This window comes from Phaethon lepturus, unplaced genomic scaffold, assembly GCF_000687285.1.
Source record: "Phaethon lepturus isolate BGI_N335 unplaced genomic scaffold, ASM68728v1 scaffold7011, whole genome shotgun sequence".
Lineage (NCBI taxonomy): Eukaryota > Metazoa > Chordata > Aves > Phaethontiformes > Phaethontidae > Phaethon > Phaethon lepturus.
The window spans coordinates 1,026-22,215 of record NW_010516886.1 but is presented as its reverse complement, the minus strand read 5'-3'; the positions used below and the strand labels follow the sequence as shown (position 1 = coordinate 22,215).

Genomic DNA, 21,190 nt, shown 5'->3' with positions numbered 1-21,190 from the left:
TCCCACCCCGGTGCCTAGTAACGGATTCTCCCGCCCTTCTCTCTGTGGAAAAAGCCGCTCAGAAATGCCCGTGGCGTCTCGCCCGACCTAAACAAAGATTTTCACTAGGAGAAATATTATTTTTACGTTACATTTAGCATTTCTCAACTTTAATCTTCGTGTTGAGGCATGTCACGTGGGGAAGCTGGCTACTCTTTTCGGTGGGGTCCCCTCCCGGGAACGGGAACAAGCCTGAGGTGGTGGCAGGACGCAGGCCCAGAGGGGCCACTTTGGCCTGGCGATTCACCGTACAGCACACACCCTTCACAGGCCCTTCCCCGGTGTCGTTTGTATCTTCCAGAAAAGTTCCACATTTTTTCAGGTTCAAGAGACTGGAGGATCAATAGCTGGAATACCAACAAAAGTACTAAAGCGTACACATTCCCCCCTGCCACCCAGGAGGGAAAAAGAGAACTCTTTGGTACAGTATTCACAAAGGCAATAGGCAGGTGCAAATCACACAGCTGGATTTGCAGTTGTACACTCAGCACTTAGGCTCAGCAAAGAGGTAAACTTGCAAGACATGTACAGAAAGGACTACCCGAGACGCCTTTGCATCTCTAGAAGCACTGATGAATGTGGTTATACCCATATAAAAAGTATTTGCATTTTTTTTAGCTCATTCTGGTTCTGAAAATGAAATAAATTTCAGAGAATAAGCTATCTGTACATGGGTGCTTTCTCCAAGGCACTCACTTTGGTTACAGCTTGTCTCCTTTGAAATACTGTGTTTGATTCGATGTTGATTTCAGTGGCAGCTTTATTAGCAAGTCTTGTAGAGATCTCATGCAGCTTGGCTTTATTGCATCAAAGGAGTAGTTCCAGCTCAAAAGAGAAAAAGGATCATTGTAACCCAGATCAGGACCCTAATCCTGCCTACAATGTGGTCCCACAAATTACTCTGACAGTGTAGCGGAGGGGAAGCACAGCGGCCCTCCAGTCAGCAGGAGGGTGGGTACCAAGAAAACGGACCCCTGCACACCCTGCCCCTGGGCTGTACTGCATGTCTTGGGGTGAGTTTCTTTCCTTGCTCCACTTTGCATAAATAATTGATTGGGACACAGAGAGACAGAAAGAGACCACTTTACAGCTCATTGGTTAGACTGCTCACCTGGAATATGAAGAGAGATGTCAAAGCAGGAAAGAACTGTATTTCCATCAATCTGTGCTTTCAGAATAGCTGGATAAAAGCAAACTTCACCACTGACAGTAGATATCCCTTTTCCTCTGGGATCTGCTATCGTAGGCTTGGCAAGAAGCCTACAGATTGTCATTACAAACCTGCTTGTTTGCCCTTTACTGCTCAAATTGTCTGCACTGTAATTGAAGGTAGGTAGTAACAAACCGGGCACCTCACAGGGCTGCTCTTACTATTAAGCCTGTCCATGATGGAAATAAAAGCTACAAATACCTTTATATATACCCACAGAAAAAAAATCTGGCTCACTAAATTGGTGTATTCAGAATAGTACCTGAGCAAAGGGTTTAAGTGTCTAAAGTCACCCGAGTGCTTCTGAGTGAGCCCAGCTTAAGAGAGCATTTACTGACCTTCATTCTAACATTCATTCTCCACAGCCATATTGACATACACAACAGTGTCTGACAGGGTATCAAAGTATTTGCTGCATCAAAAGCTAAACTATTATTATTGTTGTTTAAATTAGTTCAGCCACATCATAAAATTAAATTGTTTAATTAACCACGGAGACCTGGTTACCTGGATATGGAGAAGGCTGAGGTACTCAACGACTTTTTTGCCTCAGTCTTCACTGGCAAGGGCTCAAGCCACACCACCCAAGTCACAGAAGGCAAAGGCAGGGACTGGGAGAATGAAGAACCACCCACTGTAGGAGAAGATCAGGTTCGAGACCATATAAAGAACATGAAGATGCACAAGTCCATGAGACCTGATGAGATGCATCCATGGGTCCTGAGAGAACTGGCGGATGAAGTTGCTAAGCCACTATCCATCATATTTGGGAAGTCGTGCCAGTCCAGTGAAGTTCCCACTGACTGGAAAAGGGGAAACATAACCCCCATTTTTAAAAAGGGGAAAAAGGAAGATCTGGGGAACTACAGGCAATTCACAGTCTCACCTCTGTGCCCAGTAAGCTCATGGAGCAGATCCTCATGGAAACTGTGCTAAGGCACATGGAAAATAAGGAGGTGACTGGCCACAGTGAACATGGCTTCACTAAGGGCAAATCATGCCTGACAAATCTGGATAAGGGAAGAGCAACTGACATCATGTACCTGGACTTGTGCAAAGCATTTGACACTATAACACACGACATCCTTGTCTCTAAATTGGGGAGATGGATGTGATGGATGGACCACTTGGTGGATAAGGAATTGGCTGGGTGGTTGGACTCAAAGAGTTGCGGTCAAAAGCTCCATGTCCAAGTGGATACCAGTGACGACTGGCGTTCCTCAGGGGTCAGTATTGGGACCGGCACTGTTTAACAACTTTGTCGGCGACATGGACAGTGGGATTGAGTGCACTCTCAGCAAGTTTGCAGATGACACCAAGCTGCATGATGCAGTCGACATGCTGGAGGGAAGGGATGCCATCCAGAGGGACCTGGACAGGCTTGAGAGGTGGGCCCATGCAAACCTCATGAAGTTCAAGAAGGCCAAGTGTAAAGTCCTGCACATAGGTTGGGGCAATCCCAAGCACAAATACAGGCTGGGTGGAGAATGGGTTGAGAGCAGCCCTGCTGAGAAGGACCTGGAGGTGTTGGCTGATGGGAAGTTCAACATGACCCGGCAATGTGCACTTGCAGCCCAGAACGCCAACTGTATCCTGGGCTGCATCAAAAGAAGCATGGCCAGCAGGTCAAGGGAGGTGATTCTGCCCCTCTACTCTGCTCCGGTGAGACCCCACCTGGAGTACTGCATTCAGCTCTGGAACCCTCACCACAGGAAAGACATGGACCTGTTGGAGAGGGTCCGGAGGAGGGCCACAAAAATGATCTAAGGGATGGAACAGCTCCCCTATGAGGACAGGCTGACAGAGTTGGGGAAGAGAAGGCTCTGGGGGGACCTTATTGCAGCCTTCCAGTACTTAAAGGGGGCCTACAAGAAAGCTGGAGAGGGACTTTTTACAAGGGCGTGTAGTGATAGGACAAGGGGTAATGGCTGTAACTGAAAAAGGGTAAACTTAGATTAGATATAAGGAAGAAATTCTTACACAATGAGGGTGGTGAGACACTGGATCACGTTTCCCAGAGAAGCTGTGGATACCCCACTCCCGGAAGTGCTCAAGGCCAGGTTGGATGGGGTTTGAGCAACCTGATCTAGTGGAAGGTGTCCCTGCCCATGGCAGGAGGGTTAGAACTACACGGTCTTTAAGGTCCCTTCCAACCCAAACCATTCTATGATTCTATGTTTCAGGACTATCAATTTTAATATTAGTTTTGGCTTTGATTCTGAGAGATATCACACTGAAGAAGTACCTATGGAATTATGTTACATTCTTTGCCTTTTTTTTCGTAATGGAACAGTAATCTATCACTTAGCCAAGCATTAGAATTTTCTGTTAATATAACTCAATCATACGTTTGAATAGAAATCTGCTTATCTTGAGAAGGAAGTTTCCCATAGTCACTGCATAACATACCTATAGCAAATACTGCCTTTAAAAACTTGCACTTAATGTAATTTATATTTCAATGCCTCTTTTTAAAGAACCACATTTTCTGAGTTTTTTAGTGTCCTTTCCCTTGAACTCAGGGGTTGGTCCAGCTTGATTTTAAATTGTCCTTATCTACAGTGGTACCAGAGTTTTGTGGTCATTAATTTTAATTCTTTCATCCCTTATCAGTACTACCTTTGTTTTGCATGTCCTTACATTTCACAAGTCAAACAAGGTTTTGTCTCTGTTTTTTCCACTCAAAGATTAGCTTTTCAAATACAATTCTTTTAGAAGCCTACCTGCAGCACAGTACCTGTCTAATACTTGCTGGTCTATAGATAAATTGAGAAGGAACTTCTGGCACTAAATCTTAGTAAATGTAGTTGTCATTATGTACTATTTATATTCCTCACCAGAAATACCGTGTAAAAAAGGAGTTGAAATTAAAAGCAGATATCACTGACAGAAGGGTAAACACATGAATAATTTAATTATCTCAAAACTATACTTGTAGGTCCCCTAGAAAATTCTGATAAATTCTAGTTACCCTTGAAATGCTGCCAAAAACCCCCAGACAGCCTGAACTCTGTTCTGTTTGCAAGCTGTGCAGTAATTATGGAATTGAACCTAACTGAGATTAGTAGTTTTGGCCTTCAGTTAGCTTAAATCAAGTTAAAGCAAACTGTAGTATACTCTACCCTGATAACAGCAACAAAATAATTGAAGAACATTTAAAGAACAGCGGTAGTTTGAGTCAACTGGCCTAGCAGTAAGATTCCTTTCTACACCCAAGAGACATTTCTAACAGTCAAATAGTTACACGTCAAGACGAATTTAAGTTTGTTGAATACTTTTAATGTCAAAAGAACTTCACTGAAAGTTTCCTGATCTGCTCATTTGACCTTATCTATCACATGGCAGAGCTGGTGAAGTAACCACGAGCTAATTTCTTCACATATAATTTATGCACATAATTTTGATTATTTTAGACAAGGTAGAGTATAGAGAATGTGAGGTGTCTGTGTTACTCTGCTGTTAAGTACATTTGAGTACAAACAGTACTTTATAAATTTAAACCTACACATTTTAACTGATTATTGGAGTACATGATAAATTATCTGAGAACTTCCTTGGTGCTTAAAGAGTAAATGACCTTAAGCATGAGGAGGACAGGTTTTCATACAAAGCAAATCAAAGTAATACCCAAATCAAGAGGAAAAAAAACCAAACCAGCGCTTTGATCACCATCTCCCGTGCTGTACATTTGGTAACTAGTGTCCCTGCCAAGACTGGGAAAGTACAACACTTTCTACGAACCTTTGGTTAGACCTAGCCTCTGCACAAAGAATTCACAATATAAACACATGTGTTTGCACATGAGGGTCAGTTCACCTGGAAACTTCTGTAATTGCAGCTGCCTAGCTGTGTGTGCCAGGCTGCAGCACGTGCACATGTCAAGGCCATCTTCTGTGTGGTTAGCACTGAAGCATCTTGAGTGGTTTGATTGCATGGGTGGTTGTACAGTCACGAGCGGGGACAACGAAGGGGAAATGGAGGGAAAACAAGGAGTGTCTTCCAGTATCCAAGTATGGGAGAAAATTGAGATGATAAAGCAAGATTTCCATGTTCTAAAAAGGAAATTAGGCTAGATGATTAAATGTGCCTTTCTGAAGCATGTTAGAGGAGGAAGCTATCCATCTGCACTGATAACTTAAAGGAACATACAGTTTCAGTTGTCATTACAGAAAATTTTTTTACAGACTTTTTTACATTTTAGGTGATTTCTGCCTTGCAGGCCTAGAGAGTTGATAGTTGTCTGCCTTTTACAGTCCATGCAGTGAGTCCATGGGTGCAACAGTTCACTCATTACTATTTTGAGGGAGCATTCACTCCTTATTGGTCTCTTTTTACACATGACAACTTCTAAAAGTCAATTCTTTGGACCAGCTTTTCTTTTTTATAGTGTTTATTGTGGTCTTATTCCCATGCTTATTTCTATGTATGCAGTTATGATTTTGTTTTATTTTTTAAAATTAATAAAACATATGCTAAAAATGTTCAGCTTTTATAGCATGGAAGAGTGAAACCCTCTTTTTGTGCACACAGTGTGCATAATTTCGAAAACTGCTGTTTCAGGGTCCTCACCTTGTTGAAACTGTGCCTCACAGTTTGAACAGTAGACAGTTTTTTATAGTTTAAGCTCCTTTCTCGTTCTTTTGGATGCGCAGTCACTAGCAGGCTGCTCTTAAAGGGTAAAACACCCACAGGAAACGGACGGGCCAGGACTAGCCCACTTCATACAGGACTCTGAAAAACCCTTACAGGTCACAGTTAACTGTCTTACGTAAATGTTCATATATAAAAGACCCATGTGTTTAAATTCCAGGTTGAGAATGTATTCCGACATCATATCTCCCTTCTTTATTTCCTCCTCTTCATTCCTTTTTGGGCTAACTCAGAATATCATGACTGGAAAACTGTCATCAGACCATACCGTAATCTGTGGTTTCATGGGCACTGCTCTTGGTGGCTGTTATTAATGAGCAACAATGCTCCACCAAGTGGATACCATTAGCAACAATACTTTGAAGGTCAATTACAGCAGCATTAGTGGCATATGTGTATGAAATGATTTAAACTGACGTCCTCCATGTGGGTGCTGCTTATTTGTTGTTTGTGGGGTGCCTGCCCCAGATGCATCTGATCTTGGTTGACATCCCTCAATGCTATCATAAAACTGGCAAAGTCTAAAACTCCTCAATATGCGAATTTTTATTTAACAAAGTTTCATTCCTTTTCAACAGGTTTTACTGTGCTAGTTCCTCAGGAATGCAAATGTGCCACGGACAGGTGAAACATGAGAAATTCCTAAGGAGCTATCATTTTCATCTCCTCTATGTAGCCAGCATGGAGGAAGGAAAGGAAACCTAGCTTACTTATTGTGTAGAGGAAAAATCTGCTTTAAGTCAGCCAGCACTGTTTCCAGTGTATGAAGATGACCTTGCCTCGAGTCAGAAAGTGCATTATCCACATACTATGAAAGTGGATAAAAAATGTTTCCACAAAATTCTTGATTTATGGAGAAAATTGAGACATCATTTTCAGACAGGCCTCTGATTGTGGAACTGTACTTGCAGTTTTATTTTGTAGGAATAAAACATAAAATCACTTTCGATACATCTATAATCCTTATATTAATTAGATATAATTAATTTGCCTAGAATGCATCTATGTTAACATTCTTGATTAGTGTAACCCACTGAGGCTCTTTGTTCAAGAAATATTTCTGTAAAGCAGTTCAGATTAATTCAACAGATGATTAAGGGAAGCATAATGTTTTGAAAAACAATGTTATGATTGTTTCCCTTAGCAGCCCTATCCACTCTGGAGAGAAGTGCTTGGTCGGAGATAATCTTTGCAGCAGACAAATGCCATTTGTTGTCCCTGTGAAAAACTGGTCCAAATCCAAGTTAAAAAACTCCAGCAGAAAATAGTTATAAATTCATACGTACTCAATGGCAGGCACTTGATAGCATATGGCAGCTAAATATGCCAAGGATTCTTTAGAGCATACGCCATCACTTAGCAGCTCCTAGTTGCTAAACTGCTTGTGCTTGTGACATCCCTCAGGGACCATGCTCCTACCCATGCCCTCTGCGGGCCCTTCTTTTCCTGCAGTCTGTCCTTTCTGTAGACAAGGGACTCAACGACTGTAAGAGATCAGCTTCTCTGTGTCTTTTGTGATAAGACTGCATCTTTCCTTGTGTGGTCTGTGCCATCATGTGAATTACAAGGGATCCACCTTCAGGTTTTATGGGCTGTCCTAACTCAGACATTTCTAAACACTTCGTAACTAGAGTTTTGCAGATTCATTCTTCTAATTTTAATGTCATCTTTCTTTTATATGATTTTCTAAATGTAATCTTAGGTTAAAAAATGATGTCTTTACATACATATGTGTGCTTTTGCCAAACCCCTGACTTTGGTAAAGACAGAAAAGACCCAAACACCAGTACTGTAGATGCTGAAATCTTGCATGAGGCAAGGCTTCTACAAAAAGATAATATTTTTGTTAGACTAACCGATATATTTGGGAAGAAAATGCCAAATTTTACAGTCCTTCATGAGCCTTTCTTCAAATCTGAAATAAAAGCAGCAATCCTGAAAGATCTTCTAACTTCCATCAACAGAAGCTAATGCTTTATTTGAATTCGTCCAATATATTTTACTATTTTGCCATCATACTCTATAACCAATATCCATATTAAATGCCAACAGCACAAAAGAGTCCGGCACAGACTTTGGGTTTAGCAGTTTTGATCTGAAGTGTTTACCTTTGGTTAAAGCACAGACTGTATAGAATGTCCCCGGCACTTCTCATGCGGGCAGGTTATGGGTGCTATCGTTCATTCTTTCTGACAGAGAAATGATGGAGGGGAATATCATGCCATTAGTCCCACACAGAAATCCCCATCAAAAGGTGTGGAGAGTTTACATAGAAACAGCCGGCAGGAAACGGCCACCAGTGACTGACTTCTTTAACATCCCCTGCAAAGCACTGCAGTTCATGGGCCAGCAGTGCTGCTTCCACAACAGAGATCCTGGAATGTTTATTCACCCTTTTTTCTGTAGCTCACATCTTCCTGCTAGGCTTACGCTCATACGGTCCTGTGACTCTTCATCGGTTCTGTTGCTGTCAGGTCTCCTAGAATCAATAAAAATGCCACAGGTCATAGTTCTGTGCAAAAGCAAAGGCATCAGCTCTGGTGGACACATGTCAGAATTTGTACAGACAGATTTAATAGGATCATCTTTTGTAGCTATCGCTTTAAAATACCTAGCTGCTAAAAGCAGACATATATCAGAAATTAATGGATACATAATATAATTCCTGATTAAATCATTGTTGTTAATATCACATAAATGAATTATTAAATCACTAAAGTTTCTTTTCATTAGTTGGAAAAGATCAAGTGTGTAGATATTACTCAAAAATGCAAAGAGCCAAGAATATAGCACTTTACTGTGGTGTCACCTTGTAACTACAGCTGTGAATTCTAACGTCAGCTGAGTGACTTACAATTTACAAAATAGGGAAGGATGCAATATATGGTTCTTATTTAAAGGGATTCTCAGACTGACTCTGCAGTCCTCTAGAGCTCTAAACTGCAAACCATAGGATTCGATCTGCATTTCTTTTGACCCTCCTTGAGCAAAAAGCATTTTCTTTTTGAGGAACATGAATTCTTACATAAGATCCTGAGCATTATTGTCTTAGTGACCTCAGCATTTAAACTCAAGTCAGTGGAAAAACAGGATCAAAGGCTATTCCAGGGCATGCTAAAATGTAACACAAGTAGCTGGCAGTATGCAGAAAGGTTTTACACTTTTGTCTGGGTACTTGGACTCTTTCAGAAAAAAAAAAAAAAAAGCAAAGCCACAATTCGGGTACCAAACCATATCAAGATACATTAAAACATTTGTTTTAAAGCACCATTGCTAATCCTGTTCACCCACTCTTTTTTGCTCAATTGATCACTGTGGTATAAGACAGGCAGGATTTTTCTGCATAGCTTGTTAAACATGCCAATCTGACCGGCTGCTTTAGGAAAAGGCTTCTGCTCTTGCTGTTTGGTTTAGCAGATGCTGGGTTGCAGTTCTGTACTCACAGTGCAGGAGGTTAAGGAGACAGAAGGATCTCCACAAGGGAATATGGCAATTGTCCAGTGTAAACCAAGCTGCATCCAATAGGCATTCCCATCAAGGACAGTCCCCAGTTCAGTTAGCTATTTGTCAAATCAACTTGGCATAGTCTTCTGCTTGGAAAAATGACTCTCCCTGTCTGAATTTAAGGAATAGAATGAGCTACTACTGAAAATATGGTGGAAAGGATGGAAAGGAAGCAGGTAACAGTGCAAAGCAGATCAGTATGATAAGATACAAAGGTTTCCTGATTACGCTGCTTTGTATGTTGTAAACTGTTGAATACAAAGGGGAACAAAATGCATAGAAAGTTCCTAAAATAACCATAAGCCAAACTGTAAGCCTTTCAACACTTTACATCTCTAGCTGTCACTGCCAATAGAACGTGAGAGAAGCACTAATACGTAGAAAGAAAACTCTGAGGGGAACCTTAGTGTTCTCCTTCTGTCATGGGGTAAATAGGTCTTATTGATTGTCTACCGCTTGATTTATACTAAATGTTGCCTAGCATTTCACATTTGTAATTTTCAAATACAAGAATAATTAAACTTTGGTTTATGGGAATTGCACAAACACAGGTAACTTAGACTTTTGCCCAATCTTTAAAAAATACATACCAACCAGCAGCACTGAGCTGTACCACAGATATTCAGAAAGTGAATAGAATGTTTTAGCTTTAAAATAATAGCTGCCTGAGTTTGGGGTTTCTTTGGGGTCTGAATAATGCAAGAGGAGGAGTGAAAAAGCTTCAGTGTTGGTTGTAGTTGCGTTTTTACTGTTTCTAATACTGGGTCACAGAAGATACAAAGATACAAAGGTTTTACAGCCCCACTGTAAAACAGCTCTTTATCTTTCCTCCACTAATTCTGTGGTGTCACATTTAACAAAACTAGGAAACTGGAGATAATATGGATGTTTGCAGATTAGATGTCAGGTAATAAATAACACTAATTTCACATACCTACAAATGTAAAGGCACCTTATCACTGTTTAAGTTTCTCACTCTTTGTAATGCCTGCCAACATTTTAACCCAGGCAAATTACGGTATTGTTTTTACTGTTTTTTCACTGGGATAAAATACACAGGCATAACATCCTTTTATCAGATTTCCTGGTATAAAAGGACTGTGGTGCTTAATTCATGCTGTATGTTGCCGAGACAATTTCAGAGCTCTTGTTTTGGAAGATGTATTTATCTTACCTTTTAGTCGTCATCTTTTCTTTTCACAGTGGTCTAAGTACCACTTGCCCTAGAAGATGCAGCTGTGACCCTGCCCAGTCAGTGCAATGCTACAGAGCTACAGAGATCCCCCAGGAGATCCCTTCCACCACCAGGAGACTCTACATCAGTCACAGCAAAATTAAACAACTTCAGGTAGGAAATAAATCCAGTAAAAATACTTTCTGTAGTGTGCTGTAACTGAAAGCTGTGTTTACCAGATGGTGGTGGCTTTCAAGTGAAGGGAGAATCTTATTCCACATTCTAAAAACTGATAAAATGCTGCCAGATCTGGTTTTATTTTTACTTACATTTTAAGGATATGTAAAAACATTCCTATAGTGTTTTCACTATCCTGAGGTCTCCGAGCACCAGTTCATGCTGCCAGAATAATAATTAATATGCAATTCAAAAAGTAGTAATTTACAAGTAGGAGCCAAATGTTGACTTGTTTTTTATGTAGTCAGATAACCGTGGACTTCCAGAGTTATTTTTTAACTTGTTAAAAGCTTTTGCTTGGTTTTATGTAGCTAGAATTGTTTCCCTAATGAATGAATTTGAAGTTCTTTTCCCATTCCTGAGTTGCAAGTGCCAAGTACAACTGCTGTTAGAAATGGCAGAGAGAGTAAGTAATTAGGACTTGCTCATGCATCGTTAGTCCAAGGCAGAGTGTGAGTTGTTTCTAAAAGCAATGTTCAGCCTATCTAATAACCCATGTAAACAATAGCAGCTTCTAATTGAAGCTGCCAACTATTTCTGTTACTAAAAAAGTTTATTCTGAGTTTCTTGAGGCATCTCTGGATCACATTATTAAAGGCATGATCGGTTTATGCTCATTTTGCAGTGCAGTCCGGAGCACTGCTTCTCTCTTTCCTACCCTGAAATATATTTATTTAATAAATTTAACTTCTATAGATAGACACAAGGGAAATAAAACACCTCTATTATATATGCTTGCTGTGTATCAATTTACTACAAATAATAAGAAATGTTCAAATCGAGAGAGATACATTTTCTCTTAAGTAAGCTTGTCCTCTTACAAAGAATGTAACTTAACTGTTCTGAAATTCATCTTTGATTTTGCTCTCAGGATCGAATGAAATGGGCTAAAAGGCAGCTCAGATCAGCATCTAGGATACCTGTTGCACACTGAAAAACATTCAGTAATTTTGCAATTTAACTCTAAGAAAGAGTTTACTTCTCTTTTAGCCACTAATCATATCTCTGGTTTTCTTGTTTTAGCAGCCATATCTACAAGAGTCAAAGTTCATTGGTGTGAATTAGCTATATCAACTTGCTCTAGTCTGTCACATTAATTATTAGGAAATACATTTTCTGTGTGGAAAAAAGTTTTTTTTTTTTTCCAAGATAAGGAAGATGAGTCATTTTTACTTTCTTAGGCTTGTCACCCATACCTGGCAGCTACTCCTCAGTTACTAGTAAAGTGTCCTTAGGTTCTGACTAAAACAAAACACAGGTGTTTGTTACAAAGCATGTAGATATTGGATATAAATAGAGTAGTGGAATAAATGTTTTATGACTGTTCAGAACAAATGCTGCATGAAACCATCTAAGGAGAGTTTTTTACTTTATACATTAATTCAACTGACCAATCAGTATGCCTGCCTTCTACTTCTGACTTCACACTGAAAAGAAGTCCTGTCATGCTATCTGCCTGTAGTTATGTAGATTCTTTCCTTAAGATTAGACTGCGTCTGTAAATATATTTTTCACTTTTCTTTCCATGCAACAAATTAAAATTCTGAGGTCTTGACATCATAAATATATATGCTTAATTTAACACAGCTGGGCAATTCCACAGGCATATATCATACTGCTTGTAGAAACAGGTTTTGATTTCTGCTTGTAAAGTACATGTCTGGAAGTGCTAAAAGAACTCTGTAGGGGGTTTTTTTTGTTATTTGAGGGGGGTTTCTTTGGTTGGTTTGGTTTTTGTTTTTTAAGTTCCTTCATTTACCTGATCTTAGAGAAAATGTCTTTTCAAAAAGAAGTTGAATGGAAGCTTAGAAGCCTAGACTTTCCACAGCTGACCTCCAAGAGAATTTTATATGTAAGCATTCACATATACTATGGTTTGGCAATTAGCATCCTCAGAATAATAAACTAATACTGTTTCAAGCTGAGCACCAATTACTTTTGGACAGTACTTTGCATTGGTTATTACTAAAATTGTAAAGAAATTAAAATGAAAAAAAGATATGTTTGTATCCTAAATACAGTATGTTTGAAGAAAAACAAGAAAAATGTAGATCTTTTTTACCCAGATCAACTTTGTATTTGTTCTGACAGGGTTGATCATCATTGAAAACACTGGGTTTTTTGCTTTTGGTATGTTTACAAACTGGGGTTTGTTATAAACAGACTTCATAATAACAAAACTAGATGATTTTTAGCATCTTTTTTCAATAATTTCTGTGTCCTCCTTGATTTGAAGATCAACTATAACCTGTTTACTCTCACTTAAGATTTAGTTTATTTCTAATGATATTGATACTTGGATGTTTATCTGGTATAAGAAAATTGTTTATCTGGCCCCCACAATACAGGACTGGTTAAAGAAACTGCTTATAACAAATCCCAGTTCACAAAAATTCTAAAAGAAAAAAAAAGTAATTACAAATAACAAGATTATTAAAATGTTTCTATTAAAATAACAGTATCTTAGATCCATTTTCAGGAGTTCTACTTTTTAAAACGTAAAACTATATTAGTATCACTTTACAGACCATCCAGTTAGAGAATAAAATATGACTTTGTAGCAAAAAGAGAGTTGAAAGGCTTTCAAATATGTCTTGATTCATATTAGAAAGACTGGGTGGTCTGTAACAGCATGGATAAATGTTTAAGTCTCAAACAGCATGGTCACAAAGCCTGACAAAGCATACCAAATACGTGGAAAATAGAAATTATAATAATCCACATTAAGAAGCCTAACATCATTACAGAATGAATGTCTGTACCTTGACCTTCATGTGGCTCTCTGTCACTTAATAAGATGAAAATCAGGCCTCTCAGAGACAGCAATCAACTGAGGAAAAGCAGGAAATATTGCTTTTGAGCTTATAGGAGTTGAACAACCTGATCTAGTTGAAGATGTCCCTGCTCATTGCAGGGGGATTAGACTAGATGACCCTTAAAGGTCCCTTCCAACCCAAAGATTCTACGATTCTATGATAGGAGAAAACATGTTGAATTTATGAAGGTTTACATTTGTTTCAATTTCCTTAAGACTGTTTTATCAATTAGACATGACTATGCTTTTCTGCTCTTGAGCAATGCAGTTCATTCCTATGGGACTTCTCATGATAAAGTTTTGCAAGATTAGTTTCCCAGTCATGACTGAAACTGAGCATGCAATTCTATAATTGCTATATAGTGCACGCTCTCTCTCTCTCTCTCTGAACTGTATTTATAGAAAAAATAGAAAATTAACCACTTTTTGTTATTTACTGTTGAGAATATGTTTCTTCATGGAGGTACATTCCCTCATTGAACTGAAATGTAATTTGTCGGAGAAACCTGCATCGGTAGAGGCTCCATATCTATACTTTCTCACTAACTGCATCAAATCTTGCAATGCCTAGAACTGACTTTACACAACACAACAAATGTCATCAGAAGCTAGTGACAACTAAGGATACCAAAGCAAAATGAAATCTGACTCCTTTTTCCCAGGTGTGTGAGCTCTAATCTTAACCGAAGTTAAAATGCAGGGTTTGTAGCTAAGGTAAAGAGAAACAACTCAAAAACATACAAGAGTTGGATAAATGAAGCTGGAAGGAATCTTTGAACAGTCACCTTTAGAAGCAGATTTCAGATATGTAAGTATGATAGCCAAATGTATTCAATCAGGATCATAGAACAAAATTGCTACCCAGTACCTTGTACTGCCTTCTGTGTAGATTCCTGACTAGGATGAGGGGTTGCGCTATAGAACATGCTTTATAGCTTCTCCCAGTGAGAGGAAAATGTGCTAGTAGCTACTAAGACCTGGGGGAAATAGCATGAAGACTGTAGTGTTAGTTTACATCTCTTACTGATGTGATAATCCTGAGACCCGTAGGGACTTGTTTATGGGACATGGGAAGGAAAATTAGATGAGGACACTCCTTCCCACCTCTCCCATGCAGAACACCTGCTCATCTTCCTCTGAGCTTTCTGTGATTGCCATATAAATTAATTTTTACAAATCAAGCACTTGGGTCAATAGGCAGCATCTCTGATAATTTCAGAGAACTACTGTTTAAGTAACTGGTGTACTCAGAGAACTCCCAGGTTCAACATCATTACATGCTTCCTCCTATCTCAGCTTGAAGGAAACTGCCAGATTCACTTAAGTTTGCATCTTAACTTGAGACACAAGATGGCAAGCTTTGTAAACAAGCAGGTTCCAACAGAGCAGAAAAATAATGGAACAATTAGTATGCCTCTATATATTATAGTCACAGTCAACATCTAGGTCCCATTTACCACTGCAAAGCATCTGTTTATTACCAACTAACAAAAACTCAGTTCCTGTAAAAGCAACCTGTTCCACAGAGGTGATTTTCAGACCAAACTGATCTGACACTTTTGGTTTGGTCATCTTAATAATGTGGGGTTTTTACTTGAAAGAAAAGGGGGGAGGGTGGAGAAGAAATATAATCATCAGATTTTCGTGTCTTGCCAAAACTTTATACTAGGGAGAAGCAATGATATCCATGTGCATTTCCTCTGGGGAATAGATGCTTCAGTGACAATGCTGCTGACACATAGAAATGACTGTACAATGAACTCAAACCTGCACCAGCAAACTCTGTTGAGTGAACATGTAAAAACCATCTATCCTCTGCAAAGATTTCTGCCACTGGTGACATTAGCTCTCCATTTTACATAGGCTATTCACCAGGCAGAAATAAAAGGAATACTCCTTCTTCAAACATGTGTTTGCTAGAAACCAGACACCATATGGACTGGAACAACAGAAAACTAGAAATGTAAGTAAATACTGGCAAACTGCAGGTATTTATAGTAACACCTCTATCATTACTGCTCCATTTCTCTTAGTTTCTCATTCTTTAAGGATATACAGTAGCAATTGCTAAGGCATTCAGAAGTAACCAGTGGGGAGATCAATAAATAGACGATGTACTATCACACTAATTATTTTTTCTCTTTAAGATTACTGACTTCAGGCGAATGTCAGCCCTTGAAGAGCTGGTCCTGTCATGCAGTGGCACAGAATCAATAGAAAACAACACTTTCAAAGCTCTGAGGACCTTGAAGTCCCTGGAACTCTACAAAAATCAGCTAAAGAAAATACCCACCTTCCTCCCATCTGGCCTTGAAATTTTAAAACTTGCTGATAACTCCATCAGCACTCTGCATGTGTCTGATTTTGAAGGTTTGATGAAACTAAGGGTGCTTGATATTCGGAACAACTTGATTGCGACTCTGCCTCCGAGTGCATTTTCTTCTCTTTGCAATTTACAGAGTCTGATTCTGGATGGCAACAACATGGAATCTGTGTCTGCAACACTTAAGCTTCCTAGGCTGAAGCATCTGAGCATGGCTGATAACAAAATGAACTCGTTCCCAACCAACTTCTTTGCATCTTTCAAAAATCTACAATTTCTCAGTTTAAGTGGCAACTTTCTGACAAAAGTGCCTCTTGACCTACCTAAATCCCTGCTGTCACTAAAACTAGAGAAAAACCAACTCAAAACAATAAGACTTCGAGATATGAAACACCTAGAAAACCTGTCTGAGTTCTTCCTGTCAGAAAATCACCTAACATCAATAGATGGTGCCCAGCTTCTTCCTAACTTAACAACACTGGAGCTCTCTAAGAACCAGCTCCACGCTATGCCACTTAGGCTGCCCAGCAGACTGCAGAAACTCGACTGCAGCAATAATCTGATTCAAAGGGTGACAGCGAAGGACTTCCAAGGACTGCAAGACCTCAAGCACTTGTTTCTTGACAACAACGCTGTTAGCGTGTTTGAGGCAGGGGCTCTTCAGCAGTGTGCACAGCTTTCAAATCTGGCACTGGAACAGAATCTCCTAATTTCTATTCCACTGAGGCAAGTGAATCTAAGGAGAGCTGGTTCCCAGGTGTCATCTCTTCTTCCTTACATTATGAGCATGCTGGCCAAACTGGGAAAAAACTGGTGTTCAGACCCAGTCATGGTAGAAGTCTATCCATACCATAAACCCACTGCCATAACTGGCACTAATTAGCATTCTTGTTAGCAGTCTCAGCATAGAAGTAGATCTGTTTTCATTAGATCTGTGGCCCCCAGTGAATTTACTCATTTCACATCTCTCCCTGCCAGTGAAACTACTTTGTTTAATTAGCACATGAATAAGAAGAACCTGCTAGGAGAATATAACAGAATGATTACAGAGAAGTTATACTGCTGCTTATTTTTATGTTCTCCCATAACACAAAATTAATAGAGCATTCAATAAAAATGAAAGACAGCAATTTTAAAGCTGATGTTTCTACCAACTGACAGAGTTTATTATTGTGAAAATATTAAGATTTCAGGAGCTGACTCTGGTCAAAAAGAATGTGCTTTTTCGGTGGATATTAGCATTCCCAACTTCATTAAATTCACACATTACAAAGTATTTGGAATGCATATAAGCTCTCCGGCTTCAGGCTATAAGCAAAATTCCAGTCCAAGGAGCACAGAAGAAACATCCCTTGGGCACACTGTGTTCATTAATGCCCTGCTTACAGGTTCTCTTGCATTCATCTGAGTGTTGGTCCTGGCTGCTAGCAGAGACAGTATGTTAAGTCAAATGGAGGCTAGTGTGATATAAAGTGGCAACTCCATTATTTCAAAAAGCTGTGCAATAAGATGGCATAAAAATAGCGATGTAATTCCATTAACATCAACTTCTTTAACACAATGGCACTATTAAATTTTATTTTTATGTCTTGTGGACAGGTTTAACTAGCCCAAATAAATAATGCAGTAAAATTTCAATTCGTTTAGCATCAACTCCTTTAGCATTTGAATCTATTTGGCAGCAGCTTTATAATCAGAAAGTGATTTAGTGGTGTATAAATATTTGATTTCATTCTAGCTTGACAGGAATGTTTAATGCTTTCTAGTTACTTCAGTATTGTCCAATCCATCTTATTTTACAACCTTTGTAGTCAAGAGAATTAACAGGAAGGAGTTCTCTATTAGCCTTTAAACAGTACAGCTTTTAAGGAGATATTGGGGACTTTTATTTTCAACTCAACAATGAATACAGATTTCAAGGGGAGGCTGTAAACATAAAAGAGGCAGAAAAATGACAAGATGTAAAGTTATATACTTGACTTAACTGTCTGCAGATCACCAGGTACTCCAGGTCATCAGAACTCCACTGTCATTATTTTCTCAAGATCAGCGCAGCCTGAAGTCAAACACCATAGCCGTAAAGCCTAAGTCTAATGTTAGTACATTAAGACTTTTCACAGGTTTAAGGACTTGCTGGTCAGGCTTTAGACTGTAATTGGTCTGGATAAACATCTCAGGTGATATCCTACTGCCTTTGACATCAGTGGTACTAGGGTTTTAGCCCAAAGTACCCTTCTGACATTACAGTGTCATATTGGGCAACTATAATCCTCGCCTGTGGTTAGGTTTCAAAACAGATTATTGAGTCACGAGCATTTGGTAAGATCAAATTTTGTGGAGTGACTCACCACATCAACATGTAAAATTCTCATCTCTCCCAGGAAATATGGCACAATACAGAACTGCCCTACTCTTGAAATAGTCCCACTGAGGTTGTGAGATTTAAACAAATATGGCAACCACCTTTCAGCCTGAGGTCAAACTCAGCTTCGTAAAAAACAGGCAGTGAGAACCACAATGTACCCTCTTAGTAATTGTCACAGGTATCTCGTATCATTACATTGAGATAAACTATCACATCAACCTTTACTGGTTGTGGTATACTGCTCTTCTAGTCTAAATATTTCTTGGCAGTATTATTTATAATTTCCCTGAGAGTTACTGTGAATAAATTTCCTTAAAAAATCTAACCATGACTCTTAATCTCATCACCTTACATACTACTATAGCAAAATGATTTTTAAGGTACTTTCAAATTAGTTTTACTAAAAATATTACATGCCAATTAACTGGCTTTTCCGTTAAGCACTTGTCACTAACTAGAGCAGGAGGAAATTAGAAGATCAGAAGAGAGCAAGACTTTTGAAATAAAACAGTCATATCACACAAATTTGTAAAATGTATGAAAATGAGAATGATACTGACCAGTCTAGTATCATATCCAAAGATTATTGGCTTTTCTTTTCTTTTAAAGGTAACCAATTCTAATTCTCTAATGTACTATTTATAAAGACCATCAAAATGCATTTCTATTTTACCCGTTGCTGATTTATTAAAGAGCAAATCATCAGATGGACTACTTCTGTGATGATTAACTTCTGAATCTGATGGTAGCAGGAGAACAAAACAGAAGAAAAATTCTAGGTCTTTATGAACTAAAAAGTCTTTTTTAACATCGTATTTGGAAGTACTTGAAGGAACAGTGTTGCTATGCTTCTCTAAACTTTTGGTCTTTCATGCTGCTCTAATTTAGTCATTGGCATACTTATGGCATTAAAGAGTACCTAATGCATTTTTAAACTTGACGTTCAATTGAACATAAAACTTTCTTCATAGTACAGTAGGACTAAAATTGCTGTTTAGTTCAGTTGCAGAAACACAGTCAGTACAGGTCAGAACTGCAATAATTTGGGAAATATTTCAAGTGTGCATAGGCAGTATTCCTATAGATTAAAAAAAAAAAGAATATTTCAGGACTACATGTTTTTTGCAGAAGTTAGTTTTTTGCTGTGCCTGGGCAAATACCCACCACCAAATACCACTTACATAAACAGAATCAATATGATGAACATAACACCTTTGTGTTGTTTTATTTTTATTCAGACTTCCAGACACCCTTGCTAGATTGGATCTAAAGGGAAATGACATAGAGGATGTTGGGGAACAAGAGCTGAAGGACTTGAAACAGCTTCAGGTTCTAAATTTGCGGAACAACAAGATAACTGCCTTGGATCGCAAAGTCTTAGAGTATTTACCTCGTCTCCGTCATCTGTATTTAGATGGAAACCCTTGGAACTGCACCTGTGACCTTCTCAGAACCAGAAGAGCGCTGGTGGCTAAAGGAACGGATGTCAGGGGAGGGCAGTGCGCGGCGCCAGCGGAAAGCCGAGGAGAAAGTTGGATGTCTTCCAAAAAGATTCTGCAGCAGTGTGAAGATAATCTGTCTTCCATGGAAAGAAGCAAAGAGGACAGAAAGAAAATGAAACCCAGTGAGGCCTCCAGCGCTGGAGTAAACACAGATGATGATTACTATGATTATGAATTAGATTAACCCTATGGTTAATCTATGATGAACCTTGAAGTTGTCCAGAGCTGCTCTCTACCAGCAGCATTTCTACTGACAACCAGCTTGCTGGTCTGCCATTAACTTTTCCTCTTTAATTTGTACTATAAGAGTTAATAGCTAGTAACAGAAGGGCTATAGAAAGGATGCCATTGTAAACTGAAAATCATTTAAAAAATAGTTTCTCTGTGCCATTAGTGCTACATAGTTCGAAGGAAGTAAGAATACAATTACTATCTCTTAGAAAAGCAGTCTGTAAGTCTGTATGGACCTTTTTATAGTAGAACATTCTTATAGTTGCATAAAAAAAATCCATAAATAAAATCCTGCAATTACCACAAGATACTATTACTAGGAGTCTGGCATTCAACACATTTAAACTCACAGGTCTGCAGTTCATGATGGCGACTTAAATTGATGTGGGCAGCTTCTCAGGATTGTTCAGAGAATCTTGCTTTTGAGAAATTAATTTCAGTTTTCCTGAAATATTTGCCTCTCATTTTTTTTAGACTATTTTAAATGACATTAGATTAAATTTGCTGAGCTCCAGGCAAGACACAGAAGGCTCATCTTCATCACAGCAAATGCAACAAACAGAAGAATCAGTGTCCTAGTTAATGAGATTTAATACTGGTTCCAAAGTTAATTAATAGAGAGGAATAAAAACACTTGGGGTCAATTTGACTTGATTCTATTGTTGTAAACAGAAGAAAGGAGATTCTAAGGAAATAAATCTCTACCTCTGGCAAATATTAGGATCAGATCCAGCAAGATGAAGTTTTTGGAAGAGTTTATTTTGGCAAGATGCTGTGTGTATACATTTGGGTTAGGTGTACTTCCTGTGAGAGTACACGCTGCAAGTGCGCCCCGTCACTGGCAGGAACCTTCCAGACTTTTGCATGCAAAAAAAAAAAAAAGGACTTAATGGTATATGCATCAACTGATGTATGTAGAAATTTTATCAAGCAGTTCCCAAAGTGGTTGAAAACTAAACAAAATTGGATCACTGAAACCATTAAACCCACTGACATACAAAGAGTAATCTAAGGGGTTTCCTGGCAGTTCATAAATCTTGGCTGATAACTGGAGTAATAACACCAGCAAATTACTTTTCAAAGCAAACAGCTTCTATTATTCTTTATCTTCTGTTGGCATGCAGTAACTGAGTAATCACT

At 38.9% G+C, this 21,190-nt stretch overlaps 1 protein-coding gene across 1 annotated transcript; it reads left to right on the top strand.

Moving 5' to 3' along the window:
* Window positions 1-10,606: 10,606 nt before the first annotated feature.
* On the top strand, window positions 10,607-20,003 carry LOC104627823 (decorin-like; the record flags this gene model as incomplete). The annotated part of the gene is made up of 3 exons (XM_010296203.1): window positions 10,607-10,751; window positions 15,777-16,678; window positions 19,556-20,003. Coding segments are annotated over 3 exons (1,495 nt in total), but the record flags the coding sequence as incomplete, so codon positions are not given.
* Between the last annotated feature and the right edge of the window lie 1,187 nt (window positions 20,004-21,190).